This window comes from Lepidochelys kempii, chromosome 10 (genome assembly GCF_965140285.1).
Source record: "Lepidochelys kempii isolate rLepKem1 chromosome 10, rLepKem1.hap1, whole genome shotgun sequence".
Classification (NCBI taxonomy): Eukaryota; Metazoa; Chordata; order Testudines; family Cheloniidae; genus Lepidochelys; species Lepidochelys kempii.
In genome coordinates this window covers 32,943,166-32,964,054 of record NC_136389.1, presented here as the reverse complement: position 1 = coordinate 32,964,054, position 20,889 = coordinate 32,943,166, and the positions used below count along the sequence as shown (strand labels likewise).

Sequence of the window (20,889 nt, the reverse complement as noted above, 5' to 3'; positions counted from 1 at the left end):
GAAGTCTGTGGGATTCCATATTATTTTGTCTACTAAGCTCCCAGCAATCCTCATAAATCTGTACTTTTTATTTTCATGATTCCTTTTACCTTTGTCCAAAAGGTTAGATCTAATAGTTTCATCCTTAGATTTATAGGTGTTTCTCCAGTGGCTATTGGCAGCGCATACTCTAGTGGGGTTATCATTACACCACATGCCAAGCAGAGCTTGAGCCTGAGCTGTTCGAAATTTCTAAGAATTGTTTTTGAGGCTGAATCAAAAGCTTGGCATCTGTAGTCGAAAACTGGCATCCATAAAGCTCTCTATATCATCATCAGTATCTTATCTGTATTCCATTGGCTTCCAGCTACCCTTTTAAGTAAGTTCATCCAACTTTTACACTTCTGTATGATATTATCTATGGGACTTTTCCAAGTTAATTTATTATCAAACACTAGTCCAAGGAACATCAATTTTTGAACTATCTGAATTTTTTCACCATAAAAAAATAAGTCCCGTTCTTCCCAAATTTTCTTCCTGGTTAAAAGCATTCCCCTGGTTTTTGCACGTGAGAATTTCAATCCTGAATCATTTCCCCACTTGGAAATGCTCTGGAGTTTCTCATTTGTCTTTCTATGGTTACTTTACATCTTTTGTGCTTAGTCCGTAGAGCAGTCATCTGCGAAAAGGGATGTACCTATTCCCATCTGCACACTTTCTTGTTCCTCTCTGGCTCTTTATAGAGACTAGCTGCCCTCTACCAGGCCCCATTTGAAAGGCTGTTAATGGTGGGCTGGACCAATTCCCTCCTAAAGGGTCCCATCCACCCTGTGTCTCAGCTTTACTCTATGAAATCCAACCACTAGCCCCCAGCAAGGTCTTGTCTTTGCAAAGCTTCATGTTCACATTTGACCCATCTGGGCGTTTGGGGAATGACTGATGCTAGAGCATCTGAAAGCCGGGCGTTGGAGGGAAACCGCTTGGCAGCCTTAGCTCTAGAGGGCGTGAGGCGGCGATCGCTGTGCTGGGTGTCTGAGACGGCGCTGTGCCTTGCTCTCTGCAGGGGAGTGAGTTTCAGAGGGATTTGCAGGCCCAGGTGCAGAAGCTGAAGGAGCAGTACGAGAAGCTGCAGAAAGCCTCGGAGAGGCTGCTGAGCAGCATGGGGGATTTCCAGGTAAGAGCAAACCCACTGCAACCTTCCAGGCACCCCCCAGGGAGGGGTCAGGGGAAGGCAGCAGGGCGCAGGGCCCCTTGTGTGTGCCTGACCAGCCTTGCTGGGTGTAGCGCCTCCTGCACCACCATTGGGGAGGCCGGCGCCCACCAGGGCACCAGCAGGGACAGCCTTTGGCCTGCCCCCCGTGTGGGGGAAGCAAGGGGGGAAGGCTTCTTGTGCCTTTCTCCTCACACACGCATGCTAGAGCCAGCAACAATCTGGCACTAACCAGGGAAAATTCTGGGTCCCTAATCCCAGGGGCTTTTCCTCAGGAAACTGGCCTCTGGCTGCTTTGGGACCTCCTAGGGATCAGCGGGGGGAGGGGTTAAATAGTTTGTATGAGGTTTTCCCTTGGGCCCTTCATGACTCGTGGGATGCCACATGTGCTGTGTGCACCAGGCATGAAGGGAGAGCTGCCCGGATTTCCAGAAGGCACTGGGACAAACACAGTTAGGCAGCTTGGTGGGGCTGCAGCACAAACATGGCTGACGCGTGGTCGTGCGGTGAGAAAAACGGCAGTGCAGACGCAGCTCAGGCCGTGCTCCTTGTCATTGTGCCTGGTGGGAACGCCACAAACCCCGCTGGGCCAGGGGGTAGATGGGGCACAAGGTGCCCAGATGGGTGGGGAAGTGACATGGCCCAATTCTTGCCACTCATGGCCACAGACCGTGGGATGATTTGTGACCCTAGCATCTGCCACCACCCTGTGGCTTGGTTGGCCCTGAAGTTCTGTGCTGACTGTCCCTGCCCAGGACTGACACACAGGCAGCTTGACACGGCAGGAGAAGAATGAGGCAGAGCTTCAGGCAGTGACAGACTAAAGAAGCGCAGTCTGCTTATCTTAACAAAGAGAAGGTTAAAGAGTGACTTGATCATGGTCTCCAAGGGTTGACATGGGGAGGAGGGTTTCTGATCTAATCCAGCAGGCACAGGTAGAGTGAGAGAGACCCAGTGTCTTGAAGCCAAAACTAGACAAATTCAGCCTTTTTTTAAATGAGGGAATTACTATTGACACAACTTGCCCAGGGACCTGGTGAATTCTCCATCCCTTGAAGCTTTTAAATCATGATTGGACACATCTTTGTAAAACAGCTGCTCTCACTCAGCCCCTAGTTCCTGGGCTGGACGCAGGAAGGTGAGGTTCTCTGCCCTGGGTTATACAGACTAGGGGATCATACTGGCCCCTTCTGGCCTTAACATCTAGGAAATGCTTGACTACAACAGTGTGTTTTGCCTGCCCACAGAACCTGCGGATGATGGTTCAGCAGCTGGACCTGAATAAAGCAGACAAAGCCGTGCTGGAGCAGGAGATGAATGTGGTGAGTGGAGACACCCATGGCACCGATCTCAGGGCTAAGGGCTTATTCCCTCCTCCCCCATAATGTGTTTGGCTTTGCAGTACAGGGTCAAGCTCGGCGCTCACTGCACAAATGGCCCAGGCACAGAACACATTTCTCCCGATGGTGCTCTTGAACTTGCAGGGCACCAGTCTAGCACTTATCCCACCACATGTGGGCAGGTCCTGGAGCTTAGGAAAGAGAACAGAAAAGGATCCAGCAAAGGGAATAAATCCTGGCAGCTGCAAGCCCGGTGCCTGGACCTTAAATTCTGACCATGGTGCATAGAGTGGCCCAGCCTTTCCCTGGGGATCTCAGTTAGCCCCGGGTGCTGCTCTCCTTGCAGGCTCTGAGGGGGTGCTGCGACCACCTGATCTCAGAGCAGAAGGCGTTCCCTCTGCTATGGCTGAGATGAATTTCTCAGTATCTCTAATTCTCTCTCTCTCTCCTGCTGTGAATGGAGCTGGGTCCTTTGAAGTGTAGCCTAGTCACCTAGGAAGGAGGAGGAGGATAGGTATCTCTGTTGCTTTAGGACCAGGGCCTTAGTGCTAGGCATTTAACCCTTTCTGTTTCTTGCCTGGGTCAGGGTCACCACCCATCTCTGACTGAGCCCCAGGGATCTGCCCCTCTTTTCACCCTCCCAACCCTAGCCTTGCCCTGCCACCACTGCCTGTCTCCTGGGAAGTCCCATCCTCTCCATGATGGGATGGGAGCTCTCAGCACCGTGCAGGGATTGTGCAGCACCTGGTAGAACTGGGGCAAGAGAGATGGGATCCTGCAGTTGGTACCAAATCCAGGTCTCCCATTACATAAATCCTGCCTCCTCACCACCGGTCTGGGCCCCTGAGGCCTGAGGAACCTGGACCAGCCTTAAATTGTGGCAGAATTCCTCCAGAAACTGCTTCCTTTCAGTTCCTCAGCTCACACCCCTTACAATGCCTTTGCCCACATGCTAAACGCAACTCTGTCCTTAGCGATGCTGCACATGCAGCCTACACAGAGCTCAGCAACCTCTGCTGCCGAATTGCAGCCCCCACCCCTTGCACTGAGGGAAAGTCCTAGCTTGCAGGGTATCTTCTTTGTAGGCTTCAGCCATGTGGCAGGGGCAGTGGAATCCCAAACCCCACCAGGTCTGAGTCCCTGCATCACAGCCACTTAGGATGGGACCAGCCCTTTAAAATGCTGCTTCTTCACTAGAAAGCAGACAAGAGTGCGCTGGAGGCCATGGTGAACCATGGGGAGCTGCAAAGCGCCACTACTCAGCTGAACGAGATGATGCAGGATCTGCTGCAGAAGATGTCCCTGCAGGACAACGATTGGCAGAAGGCGCTGGAGAAGCTGTTCAGTGACGTGGACTCCAAGGTAGCAGCTTCACCGGGGAGGGAGGGAATGGTCAGCGCATGAAATCACTACACTCCAGAGCAAGTGGGTGCAGGGGCCTGGGGTACAAGCAGCAGTTGAATAGGGAGTAAAGCACCATCAGCCTGATCTTCCTTTCACACCGTGTAAATGGAAAGACTCCAGATTCTGCTGGAGTGAAACTGGTGTGAGACCAGGATCACTCTCCCTAGTGCCCCCCTTCCCTGCAGCCAGCTCCCTGGGTAAAAAGAATGCTGCTTGGGGACAGGCTGACCAGCCCCCCTCTGTGTGAGGGGCAGGGGATCAAGGGAGCATGTAGGCCAGGCCTGGTTCTGTTCCTCCCAGGTAAATGCAGTCACTCCCAATGGTAGCAGGATCTGGCCCACATACTCCCTTCTACCTCAGGGCTGCTTTGAGCTCTACTGCCCTGGCCCCAGGGCACTGATGTGGCAGGGGTCTCCCCACAGAGGGAGCATGCTGCCCCTGCTTCTGAGTCTTGTGCTGATGCTTCACTGAGGGATCCATTCAGCTGACACAGGGATGGAGAGGAAAGGGCACAGGCCTGGGCTCCATTCTCTAATCACTGCTGGCTGCACTATGCTCTGATGGGCTTATCTGCCCTGCCAGCAGCCGGAAGGGACTGATTCCATCTTTGCTTATTGTCTGTCCCAAAACCCTGATTTGGGGTAGGCAGAAATTGCACTTTTCCTTGTTCACCTTCAGTCCGGACTGACTGATTAGGCTCAGGACTTAGCTGAGGGTTTTGTCGTGTCCTTCCATTGAAGACCCACATATCAAAATACTGTCCATGGAAACTACAGCTCCATGTATGTTCAACAGTTCTGCTGTCCTTCTGTGAAAACATTCGGGTGCACTAGCAATCCCAAAAGGGAAACTTCATATGCAAAATTCCCCAAAGGGTGTGATAAATGTACTCAGTTTAGCACTTTCTTTGGCTAAAGGAATTTGCTAGAGTCCACTTGAGACATCCAGTTTGGAGAATATTGTAGCTCCTTTCACTTCAGGGGGGGGGAGGAAGTCATCCCATGTTGGGAGGATATATTTTTCTCTGACAACTGCTTCATTCAGTCTTTTCAGATCCACACAGATTCGTATCTTTCCATTTTTCTTTGTACCCAGTACCAGCGGGGCACACCATGCTGTTGGTTCAGACATTTTCTCGATGTGCCAATCCGCTCCATTCTCTATAACTCAGTTTCTACTTTATGAAGTAATGAGATAGGAAGCCTGCCTGTCGTAGGGTTTAGCATTGTCTCTTCAGGTGATTTATATTGGAGCTCCTTTCAAAAGTCCAATATCACAAAATATTCCAAGTTCTTCCGCCTTTCTCACTGGGCCCATCAAGGGTGCCACACTGCAACTGAGAAGGCTATTGGTCTGTGGTCCTTTGATCACATACATTCTGAATGCACGGCTTCTGTAAGTTGTTTCTGTGGTGAACTGGCCCTTGCAGTTCACAACACCTCCGGGGCTAGACAGAGTAGTGTCAGGTGACTTCAGCTCTGGAAGGGGTTCAAGGTGATTGTAAATCCCTTCTGAGATGACTGTCAGCTCCTGAGTCAATTTTAAAGCCAATAGTCTTGCCATGAATATTCAGTTTCACGCTCCAGGCAGATTCTGTATCATCACAAGTGATAGATCCCAGAAGCCATGGCCCTTGAGTCAACTCTTTGACTGCTTTTGTGCAGCAAACAGCTGCAAAGTGTCCATATTTTGTGCATGTATTACACTGTGAGCCTCTGGCTGGACATGCATCATTTCTTGGGATATGGCTTTTTCTACACTGTGTGTACGGAGGCTGGAATTTGACTCTCTTAGCCTGGGATTTCCATCTCCTTGTCCCAGGGGTTTCATGATAATGACTTTTAACAATCAACTGTGTGTTTATAGCTTCTAAGCTAGTTTCAGGTTTTTCAAGTTGCTCCTGTCTTTTGATTCTGCTGTTTGACTAGTTCAGACTGCTTTGTCATCTGTATAGCTGTAGCTACGGTTAAATCTGTCTTCAACTGTAGCTGCTATGAAAGATTTTATCTGTTAATCCAATAAAGAACCTGTCTCTGATATTTTCATGTTCTGCAATCCCAGTTTTCAGTTAATGCATGCAGAACTCTTATAAAAAATTCAACGTTTTCCCATGGTTGATGAATTCTCTGGTGAAAACATGCTCTTTCATAAACCACATTTCTCTGAGGTATAAAGTATGCATCAAACATAGCCAGAACCCTTTCCTAGTCATCTTTGTGCCTGTCTTCAGTAAACTGAAAGGATTTAAAGATATGCTTTGCCTGCTTCTCCATAGTATAAATTAAAGATGATAACTGTGTATCTCCAGTTAACTGGTGGAGCTTTGTAGTGATTTGAAATCTTGCAAAATACTGCTTCCAGTCTGTCCACTGTGAAGGTTTGTCAAAGCTGAAGTTCTCTAGGGCATTGAAGAGTGGCATGTGGACAAACTCCTGCAACCTTTGTTGCTTTGTTCCTTCTGTTTGTTCCCCTCTGGCACTAGCTTACTTCTGACACCATGTCATGTACTTCTTGTACATGATAGGTTGCAGGGCTGCTACTAGCACGTCAAGCTTCTGTATCAGATACGGACTGACTACAGAGCTTACTTCTCAGAGAGATGCACATCAGATGTGTTCACTATGAGATCCTTCAGTGCTCTGCCAGGTATGACTGAGGTTAGCTTAAATAAGGTCTTTTACAGACAGTGCCATCTAATGGCTGAACAGTATAATACAGTTTAGCATTCCATTACAGGGGGAGTAAAGTGCAGACTGACAGAGATGCCTGCTGCTGCTGGCAGGGCTCCTTTCTTGGTCACCTGGCTTCTCTCTCCCCCATCCCTATGCAGTTGGACCACATGGCCCTGGACCCTCTGCGGAAGCAGCTGGAGGAAGTGTGGAAGTTCATTAAGAAGTATTTGAGTGAGGGCCCCCGCTTTGATGCTGATAGTGCCGCTGGCTTTAAAAGGTGAGTGGGTGAGAGGCAGGGTCCTGAGAAGGGGAGCAGAGTATTGGGCCCTTCCTCTGGCTCTACCTTGGAGAGATCACAAAGGAACAGCTGGGCTGTGCCCCGCCAAGGACTGCGTGGGTAGACAGCCCAGAGTCGAGGGCTGCACTTTGCTGGGTAAAATGGAGCCAAAGGCAGCCACGCTCATAGAGATGCGTCCAAGAGAACTACTAGTCCCAGCAAGAAATGCTGCATCCTGCAGCTAGCCACCAAACTCCTTGCATCATGAGGGAGCCCCGATTGACTGCTGGGAGCTGTAATCTCATTGGGCACCTCCCTTGAAAGACAAGGGCAGCTGCAGGAGCATTGCAGACACAGAGGCTTACAGGCAGGACTTCACCAGCCCTGCCATGACCAATGCTCTGGATTCTAACAGGCTTGTCAGTATCATGTTTGATAGACTCTGGCTTTGTGCGCGGTCAGTCACAAACCCTTAGTCATGGGAGGTCCTGCTCTCTCCTGAAGCTCAGGATTTAACCTGGCAGCTTGCAAGGTTCTCAGTGAAACTGGAGCAGCTGCTCCACATCCCCTCCAGCAGCCCCCACACACAGGGCCCATAGTGTCAAAAGCTAAGCACAGGTTGGCCTCCTCAACATCTGCTGCAAATGCTCAGTCTCACCTAGAATGTTTGGAAAATGGAGTTAATAGTTCTCTTTCCTCTGTTACTCATGCCCAAGGCAAGAATGACTGACCTGAGTTCCTGGGGCAGATTCATAGAGTGGGCTTTAGAAAGCCAGGCTGGTCAGTGCACAGAGCACTGGGCTGGGACTCAGGTGAACTGGCTTCTGGTCTTGGCTCTGCTCCTGACCTGCTGCAGGACCTTGAATAAGTCACTTCCCCACTTTGGTTCCTCCTTCCCCTTTGTACAGTATAAGTTCTTCAGGGCAGGGACTGGCTCTCACTGTGCATGTCCAAGGTCCTGATCTCATTTGGGATCTCCAGGTGCTACCATAATACAAATCAAAAGAAATGTGTTTCTAAGCTACCGTCAATGCCACCTGTGAGCTTTGCGGTAGGCTACAGCTTAGCATGAGCATGGCATAAGGCGAGTCGCTGTGTCTGTTTCAGGCAGCTCTTTGAACGAGTGAAGTGCATTTCCTGTGACAGACCCGTGGCCATGATGACTGGGCCGTGAGTATCAAGCAATGCCCCATTTCCTGCAGTTCTGGCTGAGCCAGGCAAGCACAAGATGTTTCCCCTAGAGGGCACTGTTTGACTTTTTTTCATACCGTTACTTTTGTGCAGGCACCTGGTGACAGTCCGAAAAGCAAATCTGCTCTCACGGCCACGTCCGGCTAGTGCCAACGGTTACGAGTACCTGGCACTCAAGCAGCGAGCAAGGTGAGCAATTCCCCAGGGAGCTGCAGGTCCCCAGCATGGCTAAAACAGCCAGGAGGCTTCTCTCGTGTAGTTGCGTCTGATGAGGGACGTGCCATGTACCTGGCTGTTCCCGGGCCTGCATGGGGGACTCCTCACATGCCGCCTGTGTACTTCCCAGCCCTTTAATTCAGGTGCCCGGCTCACCACATGCAAGCACAGGCTGATCCATGCAGAGCCCTGCTCATCCGCTTTCCTCTGGGAGACTGGCTGATTCTTGGCTGGTCAAGGTCAGGGTTCTGCAGCGGACTGGCTGCTTTCTCCTTCCCCAGGGAGCAAGTTGTAGAGGGCAATGACGGGCGTGAAATGACTAGCCATGGGCAGCTCTCCTCCCAGCAGTGCTGGCAATGCCAGGCACATGCCGCCTACCCCATCAAGCGATTGTCCAAGGTGAAGGCTCTTACCACCATGTACCCCTACGGAGACCCGACAGTCCTCACCTACGATAACGTAAGCCAGCCCGTGTTGCCCTGTGTTTTCCCCTCCCATGCTAATCTCAGCACAGCACTTCCCTTTAGACCAGTTGGCTTGGGGCCACTTCTCCACTGGAGAGTCAGGCCAAGGGCCAGCATGGGGAGATGGGGCCACCAGAAGAACCTGCTGGAGGGGATTGATCTGACGGGGGGGCAGGGAGGGCAGTGGCTGTGGGTGAGAGGGAGGTGGGTGGCAGAGGGGAGAGGAAGAGATTAGCAGCGGGGAGGAAGTCAGGGCCCCTGGTGTGAGGAGAGCAGCATTCAGGTGAGATCTCCATGCACATTGTGTTCTTCCCTGCAGAGCGAAGTGGATATCCTGGGCATCAACGGAGTTCTCTACAAGGGTAGGGTGAGCTCACAGCTGGCAAACCGGAGTGTCTCTCTGGAGAAGGAGTTCTCAGGTTGGTTGGAGGGGCAGCTCCTCTGGCAGAGGGTGTGGGGCAGGGCGAGGGGTTCAGTCCACAGGCTAAACGCAGCTGGGGCTACTTGCGCTTTTAGAGTGGAGATGCGGAGATGACCCCACCCCCAGCATGCAATGGACTAGCTCCAGGCACTCGAGCTACTCAGCCCAAAATGGACATTGCATGCTGGGCTCTGTAGTCAGCATGGGTGGCCCTAAAGATGAAGGGGGCTGCTATCAGCTCCATTGTATAAATGTTCTATGTGGCCGTAGTGGGTTCCCCACAGCCGCCTGGGCTGGGCATTTTGGGCACCGCAGGGTAGCTGATGGACATACACCATGTGCCCAGCCCGACTGAGTGCGGCCATGAGGCATGAGCAGAGCCTGCTGTGGGGAGTGCCGTGTGGACAGCAACTCAGACATTCCTGTGGGGGCGTCACATGAATCCCTGGCCCCACCCCGTTCCATACACCCAGGGCCAGAGCGCAAGATGGCTGCTTGGGGGTGAGATCTCCTCCCGGTAGGCTTGCACCCCCAGTCTTGCTCTGTCCTGGGGCTGTCCCTGCTGGGCTGGCCCCCCCTCCCCCCGCACTCCCCGTACTGCTTGGACACGGATTTAGCCTCTTGCCACGCTAACTGGTCTCTTCCAATTCTTCTCTCTGCAGGAGCAAAGACCCCCCGGCCACCCTCCAAACATGGGATGGAAAGAACGCACTCCGCCACCTCCTATGGCAGCCACTATGTGTCACCCTATGCATGTGAGTGCTGGTGTCCCTGCAGGGTGGCATTCCCAGGGGCTGGTCAGGGCCTGCATCTGTTGCGCGTCTCCTGGCTCCAGAGCTCTGCTCTGAGTGCACAGTGAAATACGTGACTGTGATGGCAGGGGGAGTGCATCCAGCAGGCTCCTGACGTGGGGAACAGCCAGGGTCACACAGCGCAACAATATTCTTGTGTACTAGCCGCCACACAAGCTGTGCAGAGTCAGGGAATGCAGGTGGAGGGAGCAGGGCATGGGCAAGGGGCAGTGGGAAAGACGTCACGCGCGGGGGCGTGACACTCTATGGAGATCTGGTAGTGGCTGCAGTGCAGAAGGCTCTCGCACCAAGGGGGTGGGGGATTGTGGGGAGGGTTGTGCAGCGGCACAGGGTGGGTGGATGCTGGATGAGCAGAGGCAGTAGGGAGGAGACTAAAGCAAGGGGGGCAGGGTCTGGAGGCAGTCTGGAGCAAATTCAGGAGCGGGTCTGCAACTATGCAGGGTCGATCGGAGCTTCAGAGACTTGCAGGTGGTGGAGAGGAGAGTGAGCTGCTAGGCCAGGCAGCCGGCTTGCTGCCCTGGAGCAGCGCAGAGCTCAGCCGCCCTCCGCCAGTGGCCGGCAGACCCAACTGGGGACGTGGCTCTCCTAGGTGGACCTGGTGGCTGCTGTCCGTGTCGATGTCAGGGGGTGGGGTTGGCTAGACAGTGAAGGGCAGAGTCACACGACCATCACCAATCTGCCATCCATCACCAACCTGGTGCCAGGCAGCTCCTGGCGGTGAGAGTGGTGTGGCTGTGTCAGCCACATGCAAGGCTGCCAGACGAACCCCACTGAGGTCAGCGCTGGAGGGGGGCAGGAACTAGGCCCTGGCTCTAGCTCGCAACAGCCGTCACATCCCTGTGGGCTCTGGCCCACTCAGCTCATCATCCCATGGGCAGAGTCATGGCTGGGGGGGGGGGGGGGAGGCAGATCCCTGGAGCCTCCACACAGCACCCCCTGCAGACCAGCCCCAATCCCTACCCCAGGCTGCCAGGGATCTTGGCGGTGGGCAGGCTTCCCTGTCTCGCCCCCTTGAACTCCAGGGGTGGCTATAAAGCTGCCCCCTTGCCAGCTGGTGGCCACGACTCCCTGGGGCTGGGGCCACCTTGAGTCACCCAGCCTGTGGGCTAAGCGTGTTTTCTTCCCTCGGTGTGTTGCAGCCTCTGTTGTCCGGATGAGGGCCACGACCGCAGGGAGCAAGTCGCAGCCTGCCCAAGAGCTGCCGGCCTGCCTGGTGCGGGTGAAGACCGAGCTCCCCCCGGGGCAGCTGCCGAGCGAGGGGGGCGTGGCCAGCCTGTGAGCCGCAAGGGGCTGTGGCCGTTCCATGGGCCCCGCCCCCACCCCTTCCTTTACCCACCATTCCTTGTGTAAATACTGTGCTATGTCGCTGGGCGGGACGGCCATCCCCAGGCGTTCCTGCTGCACGTGGCCCCTGGACGGCATCGCCAGCGGGCCAGACCCACCGTCTCCCGTACAACCGGGCCAGCGAGCGGGGTTTCTTACTGGGCAGGGCACGCTCCATGCAGCAGGGACTCACCAGCCATCAGCTCCACCAGGAGCTCTAGTGGGGGCAGCCATGCGGGGGGGCAGGAGGGGGGCAGGGAGGGCTGCCCCTGACAGAATGTGTCACCTCATTATAAACCAGTCGCTCCCCCAGACCAACCAGTTCTGCCTTAACACAGAGTCACAGGCAGGATCCACGAGGCACAGAGGGACCCCTGGGGCGGAGCCGAGCCAACCGCCCACCAGCAGGATCCCCAGGCCATGGGAGCGTGTGATGAGTCCCAAAGGCTGCCCTGCTCAGGGGCCTGGGGCTAGCTTGGCTGCTGAATCGTTATAATGATCACCCAGGCCCAGGCGTGTTGCACTGAGGTCAGGGGAGCTCCTCTGGGTCTGCAGGGGGGAGATCTCTGGCCCTTACACAGTCGTCTAGCCTCCCTCCCTCCCCCTTACCTGGGTTCCCAGGAGAATTCCCTCCCTCTGTCCTGCCACCACCAGACCAGCAGGCTCCTGCTACTGTCGCCTCCAGGGCCCCATACGTCTCCAACAAACTGGGTCCCTCCACCAAGTGCAGCACTCCTGGCACATGAGGATCTGGACCTCCAGCAGGGTGCATCACTGCATGGATCACCTTGATCTGCGAGGCACCGAGGCCTGGGGTTCTGAACAAGAGCCCGAGCACGGCAGCACGTGCAGGCCTCCACCAGACAGCGCCAGATCGGATTGCTGTTCCTGGGCCTGTCCACACTCCAGACCCAGCAGGGGCCCTTTGGTTTGGCCTGCGAACACACTCCCCTTTTCCCTCACAGCGCTGGGCTTGGAAAGCAGGCACCCCAGAGCTGCTGCCCGCCCTCGCAGCTGTGCATTCACAACAGACTAACTTAAGGGACTCCATAAAGTTTTCACTTTTTTAAGCGGCTTTGGGTGGGATCGTTTCATGCTGGTGCCAAGGGGAGAACCCCACTGCAGGTGGTGAGAGGTTACTGATCACATGCTTGTTGAGGCCTGGGTGCTGGGCCACAGGGCATGAGGGATGGCTGGGAACATCCCCTCTTACCATGAGCAGCATCTTGCAGCCTATGCCTGCAGAGCTGTTGGGGCCAATGCTGACCCGGTTTATACCAGTGTAAATCTGGAGTAACCCCCCAAAATGACAGGAGTTACACCAGCGTGAGATCAGTGACCAGCCCTTTGCCTCGAGGTCAGAGTTTCTAATCCAGTCCAAGCATGAAAAGAGAAAAGCCGTTCCCACCTGGCAGCTTAGTGCTGGCCTCGGTCCATCTTGTAGTACTCAGTGTCACACCAGGCCAGCGAGGCCAAGGACAAGAGGGCCATGGCGGCAGAACAGTGAGGCACATTGGTGCTGTCCCTGTTTTGTGGCCTCAGGGGTAGCGTGTCAGTCCAGTGCCATATTCCCACACACACTGAGGAAGGTAGTTCGCTGGCTGCAGTGGTTTGAAATCACTAGACTCTGTCTCTTCTACCGGGGACTAGTTCTGCCTTTGCTCACACTCATGTACGCCAATTGTCCCTCCATTATGGGTAGGGGAGAAAAGGTGGAGAGAGGTGAAGTGACTTGCCCAGGACTGAAAGGAGGAATTGGTGGCAGCGGTAGGATTAGAATGCAGATGATCCTGGCTCCCAGGCATCTGCACAGCCCTGCACCTCTGAGAGAATGGCATGCTCTTGTCCACAAGTCAGGCCTGCAGTGTTGGTGCCGGTACTTGGGGAAAGCTAGCTGGGAAGGACTGAGAGCATCATGGAGCAGAGTCCGTGGGCAGTGCATTGGGCCACGAGAGCTGGTCCTGGAGCAATGCCTGCACCAATGCAGGTGCCAGAGCACTCAGCTGAGGCGCAGAAGCATTGATATTTAACAGTGGGCTCCCTCTGACAGAGCCACGCCACACGTTGTTCTGGGAACAGGTGTCCTTGTCAAGCAAACGCAGAGAGCAGAAGACAGCAGGACAGCCGTGTAGTGCGTCCCTGCCAGCCACTGTCAGCGTCAGGCCTACCCAGAGTGGGAATTGCATTTGTAAAATTCAGCCTGGCAAGTGGCTCCTGTTGTGCGAAGCGTGGGCACTGCCAGTGTCGCTTCTGGCTCAGCCAGAGCCTCTCTCAGGCACTGCGGCCTGGTGATTCGGGCACTGGCCTGGCGGAGCCCTGCACTGCCTGATTCTGAGTGGCCTAGGATAAAAAAAGTCTGCTCTGAGTCAGGCAGAGCAGGGCCTTGAAGCCGGCTCCCCCTCCCGCCTTCCTGGACATTTCAACACAATCCCGATCCGTTTCACAACAGAGCAAGGGGCTGGGGTTGGCCCAATGAGGAATGGAAACAAATGATGAAACCTATCAAAGTTGCCGTGAAGCAGACTGTCGTCTCCCGGTCAGTGCTAGTCACATGCTTAGCAATCTTCTGCCTGTGGCCAATGCTCTGGGCTCCATGCTGGCTGGTTTGGGCCCAGGCTGGAAGCCCTGGCAGCCTGCAATCCCAAGGACCGTGCCACGCAGCTAGATCAACCATGGACCCAGGCAGGACAGATGGGGCTGCGTGTCAATGGTTTGTTTCTCTCTGCAGTGAGAGACCCTAGTGGGTGCTTTGGCCAATTGCCCATCTGTCATGAGGGCTCTTGGGAGAGGAGACTGCAGGGGGTCGGGGTGCAGAGGTCCCATTTCCACGAGGCCCAGCAGGGGATAGTCTCTGCTTTCCCAGCATGTGGCTGAGGTTGGCACATGGACAAGAGCGAGCCAGCTCAGGCCCTGTCTGGACAAGGCCAGAATGATGCTTGTAGGTTTTGGATGGAGCCTGGGGAAATGGCGCAGCAGAGGAAGGTGGGGTTCCAGCCCTTTGTCCAGCCAGTCTGCACAGTGGGGAACTCCTCATTTGCTCCTGGCCCCATAAGGCAGTGGTTTTCAAACTGTGGGTCATGGCCCAGTACTGGGTCATGGAATACAGTATAAGGCACTGGGTCGTGGTGGTTATGATCAACATCGCTGACCTGGCTGTTAAAAGTCCCGGCAGTGGTGCTGCCCGGCTAAGACAGGCTAGTCCCTACCTATTCTGACACCGTGCTGCACCCTGGAAGCAGCCAGCAGCAGGTCCGGCTCCTAGACGTGGGGACCAGAGAGCTCCGCACACTGCCCCCGCCCTGAGCACCAACTCTGCTTTCCCATTGGCCGGCAGCTGCGGGGGGGGAGGGAGGTCTGTGGATGAGAGCCACACGGAGCCGCTTGTGCACCTCCACCTAGGAGTCAGACCTGCTGCTGGCTGCTTCCAGGGTGCCGCACGGTCCGTGCTGCCAGGACAGGCAGGAAGCCTGCCTTAACACCCCTGCTGCACCGCTGATCAGGAGCCGTCCAAGGTAAGACCATGCCCCAATCTCCTGCCCCAGCCCTGAGCTCCCCACAAACCCAGATCCCCTTCCTGCACCCCAAGCCCCTCATCCAAAGCCCCACCCCAGAGCCTGCACCCCCAGCCCAGAGCCAAGTAGTCACCAAGAAGGAGTTGGAAGAATCACAAAAGCCAGGTCCCATAAGCAAGAATCACGGTCAGAGTCAGGCCAGGGTTGGAGATCAGAAGCAATAAGAGGCTAGAATCAGGAGGCAAGGTCAGAGTCAGGCTGGAGTCAAAGACTGGAGATTAGGCAAAGTCTGGTGTTGCAGCAGGCCAAAGTCTGTGTGGTTGCCCAGACAACTTCAGGCAACCCCGTGGTTTAATATGGCAGTTGGCCAATCAGCAGGCTACAGGGTACCATCAAACTGGGTGTCTTGGGTGGTACTTCCTGTGGCACCTACTCTCCACAGTGCCCCCGGCTGTGCTTCCATCCGGTCTCCTGGTGGCACTGTGGGAACATCAGCTGTTCCAGGCTGTACAGACCCAGATTCTAGTCCCCTGATCCTTACATCACCTTCCTCTGGGTGGGCGCTGAGCTAGGTTTATCTGGGTGGCCTTGATTAAACCTTTCTACCAGGTCAGCAGCATGGACAGAAGGTTTCCAGGAGCACTCTTCAGGACCATTGCCCTTCCACTTGATTAGATAGTACAGTCTCTCCCTCTAAAGTCAAGGATAGTCCCTTTTCACATCTCCAAAGTGGTCCTTAAGCTCCTCCTGGATATGATGAATTCACTGGATCCAGTTGGCAGCTGCAGGGTTCAGGGAGACTGCTGGCAAGGCTGGGTGGAAGCGAGAGTGGAAACCATAATTGGCAAAGAAGGGACTCTGCATTGTTGTATGAGAACTCAGCATACAGAAGGAGTAAGAACCAGTTGTCTTTATGATAGTTGACAAAGCTTTTCAGGTATTGCTCTACTACTTGGTTTACCCTCTCTGGCTGCCCGTCTGTCTGGGGATGGTATGTGGAGCAGGTAAAAGCACGAATGTTGATTAGCCAGAGCACTTCATGTCAAAATCATGACATAAATTGCGGGCCTCAGTTTGAAGTGATACAGTCTGGAAACCCATGAAGGCAGACTACATGATCAGTTCATCTACAACAGTCAAGACCACTGTGTGGCCAACAGAGTCATGATGAAGTTCAGGGTGATTGAGGCCCAGGGTCTAGATAGGGTCTCCAGAGGTACTAGAGTGCCAAGGGGCTTAGCATGTGGCATCTTGGTGCATGCACACAGCTCACAAGAATTAGCAGTCCTGGACTGACTTCAGCTTGCATACATGGCCATCAGAAGAAATGGCTACCTTAAGACCTTCCACATGGCTTCCCAAAGTGGCCTGCCAATGGAGGTCATGACAGAGATGGAGCACTTCTAGCTGGGAGTGCCCCGGTGGAATGTATATGCACCCATTAAGGTAGGTTATCCCATCCTGTGTGGAGTGTTGCATCTTGGTTCTGGCTTTTGTTTGCTCAGACTGTTCTGTCACCTCCTAGGCTAATGGATTGCCCTGCAAAGCAGACCAGATTGGATCAAGCAAGTCTTGGTGTATTGTGACACTGAGAATGTTGCAAGGTTTTAGGAGACCTTAGGTTTTAGGGTGGTTCTTGGCTAGGCTCCTTGCCCTCTTGGTAGTATTCGCCCTTTCGGGATAAGGCATCAGCTTTCCCGTTCCTGGTTCCCAGGCAATAGGTGATGACAAAAATCAAACTGAGGGAAGAATAATGCCCACCTGAGCTGTCTTTGGTTCAAGGCTCATGCCTTCCACACATATGCAAGGTTCATATGGTACGAAAAGTATGGTACTTGCTCTGAGTGTCAGGCTCCCTTCAGGTGATAGTGCCATTCTTTGGAGGATGATTTGTTTGCAAGTAGTTCCTTATCCAATATTTCATAATTCCATTCAGCGGGGGTGAGTTTTCGGGAGTGGTAGGTGCAGGGGTGCAGGACTTGCTGTGGACCATGCCTCTGGGAGAATATCACCCCTATGGCTATGTTGAAGGCATCAGCTTCCACTATGAATGCCTGAGCTGCGTCCAGGCATGCTAGAATGGGAGAGGTGGTGAAAGCAGCCTTGTGTTGTTCGAAAGCACGGGGAGCTTCGGGTGTCCAAAAAAATTTGGTGGCCTTGCAGAGGAAGTTTGGAATGAAATTGTCAGTAAAAGTTCACAAAGCCCAGGAAGCACTGTAACTCCCAGCAGGACTTGGACATGGTCCAGCTACACATGGCTTCCACCTTCTGGGGCAGGGATCCATCTTGACACCCTCTGGGGAAAGGATGTAACCCAGGAATTCTGTAGAGGACTAGTCAAATTTTGTGGCCAGGCCATAAACACAAATATGTCATTGAGATAGATGACTACGTACTGGTCCAGGATGTCTCTAAATTTGTCAATCACAAAATGTTAAAAGGTTGCAGGAGCATTGGTCAGCCTGAATGGCATTACTAAATATTTGAAGTCCCCGTAGTGGGTTCAAAATGTGCTCTTCCATTCATCCCCTGCCCTGATGCACACAAGATTGTAAGCACCGCAGAGGTCCAGTTTGGTGAAGATTCTGACAGACTGCCCTTGATCTCAGAGTTACTAGATTGTGTGCAGAGGATACTGATAGTGTATTATTACTTGGTTTAGGGCCCAATAGTCTATGCAAAGGCATAGCATTCTGTCCTTTTTCTTGATGAAAAGGGATGGAATACTAGGTGAAGCCCTTGGCTAGGTTTTCCTGGATGTATTCATGAAGGACTGGCAGTTCAGGCTCGGACATCGCACAGATCCGTCCATCTAGGGACCTTCGCCCTGGATTGCAGATCTATAGGGCAGTCATAGTCTCAATGTGGAACTAGTGTGTCTACATTCTTTGCAAAAACATCTCCATAACCCCAGTACTTCTCAGGGAGATGGAGACTTAGGCTTGGGAGTGATTTCGTCTGGCTAACTGCCACTATCTGGAGTCCTCCCACTGGTGCTGTCATTTCTGATTGGCCTCAGCAGCCCAGGACCAGAAGATTGGGGCTGGCTGTGCGCAGGCAGACCCTTAGGTAGTATTTTGAGGGGAAGTTGCATGTCCTGGAGAGAAAAGAGGATTAAGGGTCACACTGCTCCAGCCAGATGACACCAAGAATTAGTGTGAAATGTGGGCAGTGGATCATATTAAACTGTAGCACTTCCCGATGGCCCTGGATTACAGCTTCTAGGGGAACTGTTTCTTGAGTCACTGGCCCTGAGGACAGGAGGGACCCATCTATTGTTTCTACGAGAACTGATGAGGGCTTTCAATTGAGGGGGAATTGTCGTGTTCGAGCGGCTTTAGCATCTGCGAAGTTATCAGTAATCAAGGAATCGATCAGGGCCCACTGGGGGGCGTTGGCTTGGTCCCATCCATGGTTCGTAACTCTAGTTGTACTTGGAAGTGTGGGGAGGACCCACATCTCCTAGATTGAGTTTCTCTTGAGGGCTGGGGGATAGTTCCAGAGCATAGTGCCCAGGCCAGCTCCCCCTACAGCCTGAGTGTGCTCATTTCCTGACTCCTTGAGGGTTGGGGTTCACAATGGGCATAAGGCGAGGGCGTGTCCTGGTGCTCTGCAATAAAAACATAGGTTATTGCACCATTGCTGTTCCTTTTCTTCGAGGGAAAAGTGTTGGTGGCCCAGATCAAACTGCATCGGTTTATGGTCGGGCCCTGGGGTTTTTGGTGTAGGGTGTGGGTGAAGTCATAGCAGGGTGCTCTTCCTCTCCTCCTTTTGCTCACGCAGCTGATGGTTGACACAGAGAGAGAGGTTGATAAACGCATCCAAGCAGTTTGGGGTCTCAATGCAGGCTAGCTCGTACTTTACCTCCTCACTGAGTCCACACCAAAAATGATGCAGGTGTGCTGCCTCGTTCCACTCAGCCGTGAGTTGCTGGAACCGGACAACATACGAGGCAGCTGGCTCCTGCCCTTGCTGGAGCTGTCACAGTGCAGCTTCCGCTGAGTGAGCTAGATGAGAGTTGTTAAAGATGGCGAACAATGCTCACAGGAAGGCATTCCAGTCTGTTAACACCAGGCTGCCCTGCTCCAGCACGGGGGAGGCCCAAACCAGTGCTTCTCCACTGAGCAAACTGATCACTACTCCCACCCTGACCTGGTCGGTTGGATACATTCAAGGGTGGAGCAGGAAAGGGAGACTGCATTGGTTCAAGAATCCCCTCATGGCTCCCATCAAAACATTCGCCAAGTGATACCATGGGGCTTGCATCAGAGGGTAGTGGCCCAAACCGGACCTGGAACACGGAATTTTCCTCCGGGAACCATGCTAGCTGCTTTCAGAGTGTCTGATTTTCTGCTAGGAGATGTGTCACTTGGGACTGCAGCAGATGGTTCCCAGGGCCGAGGTGGGGTGTGCAGAGGTTGGAGGAAACCTCAGGGTCTCTGGTGTGGGATCTTGGTGTGGGCACACACCTGGCAGGAAGTGACAAAAGTCTCTATTGTGAAGCTCATCCAGGGCCACCAGAAGTACCAGGACATCAGCTGGGTTATATAGCGGTCCAAGTGTCCTGCCAGGGTGGAGTTGTGGCATAGTTGAAGAACGCCAGTCTCGCAGGTCCTGGGGGGACAGAGATATGTTCCCATATGAATGTGATCCCCTCCCAGGTGTTGTGTGGTTTTCAGTCAATGGCCATCTCGGCGGATGGAATTCCAGAGATTAATTCCCCCTGGAATTAATAAAGTGGAATTGTTCAACTTCACCTGCATTCAGTGTCACAACATTATGAATGAACCAGGAACCCTTGGGTTCTGCCCAGATTCCAAGTGCATCCTGCCATCTACACTCCCCTGCAGTCTCTACTGGATAGAAGACAGTGTTGCTGTTTCTCTTTAACAGCTGTTGTGCAATCCCCCAGAGGTGGCTGAATTTCAGTGGTGGGTGAAGTGACTGATCTGTAGAGTGCTTTGGGGAGCTTTCATCCTAAAAAGTGGGCATATGGTGGGAGGGCCTTTCTCCAGCTGCGGGAGAGCTTCTGGACAGGATGCCCCATCTTCCAGAATCCTCTGGTGAACAGCTGCAGTACGTCCTGCTTGCTTGTCTCTAGAGGCTGGGCAGAAGGAAGACAGTAGGCGGCATGGGTGGTATTGTTGGTAGGGCCGGTGTTTATTTTAGCAACACACACACAAAAGGGATTGAATTATTAATGAGAGTCCACAACTGTTGTGGGAGCAGCATTGTTACAGCCCCCGGGGAGATGCTGTGGCAGGGCCCCTTGGAGTGACAGTACCCCCTGGGAGCAGGGAAAGAACCAGGGCTCAGGACAGGTGTGAAAGGAGGGGGCTGGGCATGCAACTAGTAAGTGAATCCAGACAGAAGGGGGAATCGGAAGATTCTCCCAGTGCTGCCGGCAGGGCAGAGCCAATGCTAGCCCATTGGGGGCCCCAAGAAGGAATATGTTTGTCCCTCCCCACACCCATCATCACATACTAAAAAAGCAAATAGAGGGCCCTCTTGAGCTGCTCGGGGCCCTAAGCCATTGCTAAGTCTGCTCATGCCTAGTGCTGGTTCTGTGGCAAGAAGTGGAGGCTGGACTGGAGCTGTGCATTCTGGGCCTAGTTCAGGGGGTACCCTACGCTGTAGGTGACATCCTGGGAGCTCCAGCACTGCCCACACCAGTAACGTGGCACTGACCTGGCTGTGTGCCCTCCCCAGGGGGAATGGAAACTGTGGGGTGCAGGTTGGGTTCAGCACAGGTAGGAAGCTGGGTCCTCCCACTAGACTGTCTTCTTGCCCTCCTCCAGCTGGAAGCCCGTCCCTTTCACGCTGCTCCTCTGCCTTGGAGACCTCCTGGCTGGCCCTGAGCACAAGAGAAGCCATGGCTTAGGGTTTCACTGTGCTGACTGCTGGCACCGAGACCAGAATGGGCGGGTTGGGCCACTCTAGTGGCCAGCCCGGGGAAGCATTACTGTGCCCTGGACCATGAAGGCAGAACTCTGGGGTGCTAACTAACCTGGAGACCCTGTGTGTGAAGTGGTCCAATCCTAGCACATCTGTATATGGCAGCCTGCTGC

At 53.7% G+C, this 20,889-nt stretch overlaps 1 protein-coding gene across 1 annotated transcript in view; it reads left to right on the top strand.

Moving 5' to 3' along the window:
- C10H16orf96 (chromosome 10 C16orf96 homolog) overlaps positions 1-19,661 on the top strand; it is a 37,906-nt gene extending 18,245 nt beyond the window's left edge. Inside the window, exons 7-16 of the mRNA XM_073362749.2 lie at positions 1,043-1,153; positions 2,437-2,511; positions 3,727-3,891; positions 6,764-6,882; positions 7,990-8,052; positions 8,167-8,262; positions 8,571-8,748; positions 9,073-9,172; positions 9,837-9,929; positions 11,126-19,661. Of these exons, the coding sequence (XP_073218850.1) occupies positions 1,043-1,153; positions 2,437-2,511; positions 3,727-3,891; positions 6,764-6,882; positions 7,990-8,052; positions 8,167-8,262; positions 8,571-8,748; positions 9,073-9,172; positions 9,837-9,929; positions 11,126-11,265 (1,140 nt within the window). The 3' untranslated portion in view covers positions 11,266-19,661. The remainder of the gene's footprint in view (positions 1-1,042; positions 1,154-2,436; positions 2,512-3,726; positions 3,892-6,763; positions 6,883-7,989; positions 8,053-8,166; positions 8,263-8,570; positions 8,749-9,072; positions 9,173-9,836; positions 9,930-11,125) is intronic.
- The last annotated feature ends 1,228 nt before the right edge of the window (positions 19,662-20,889 follow it).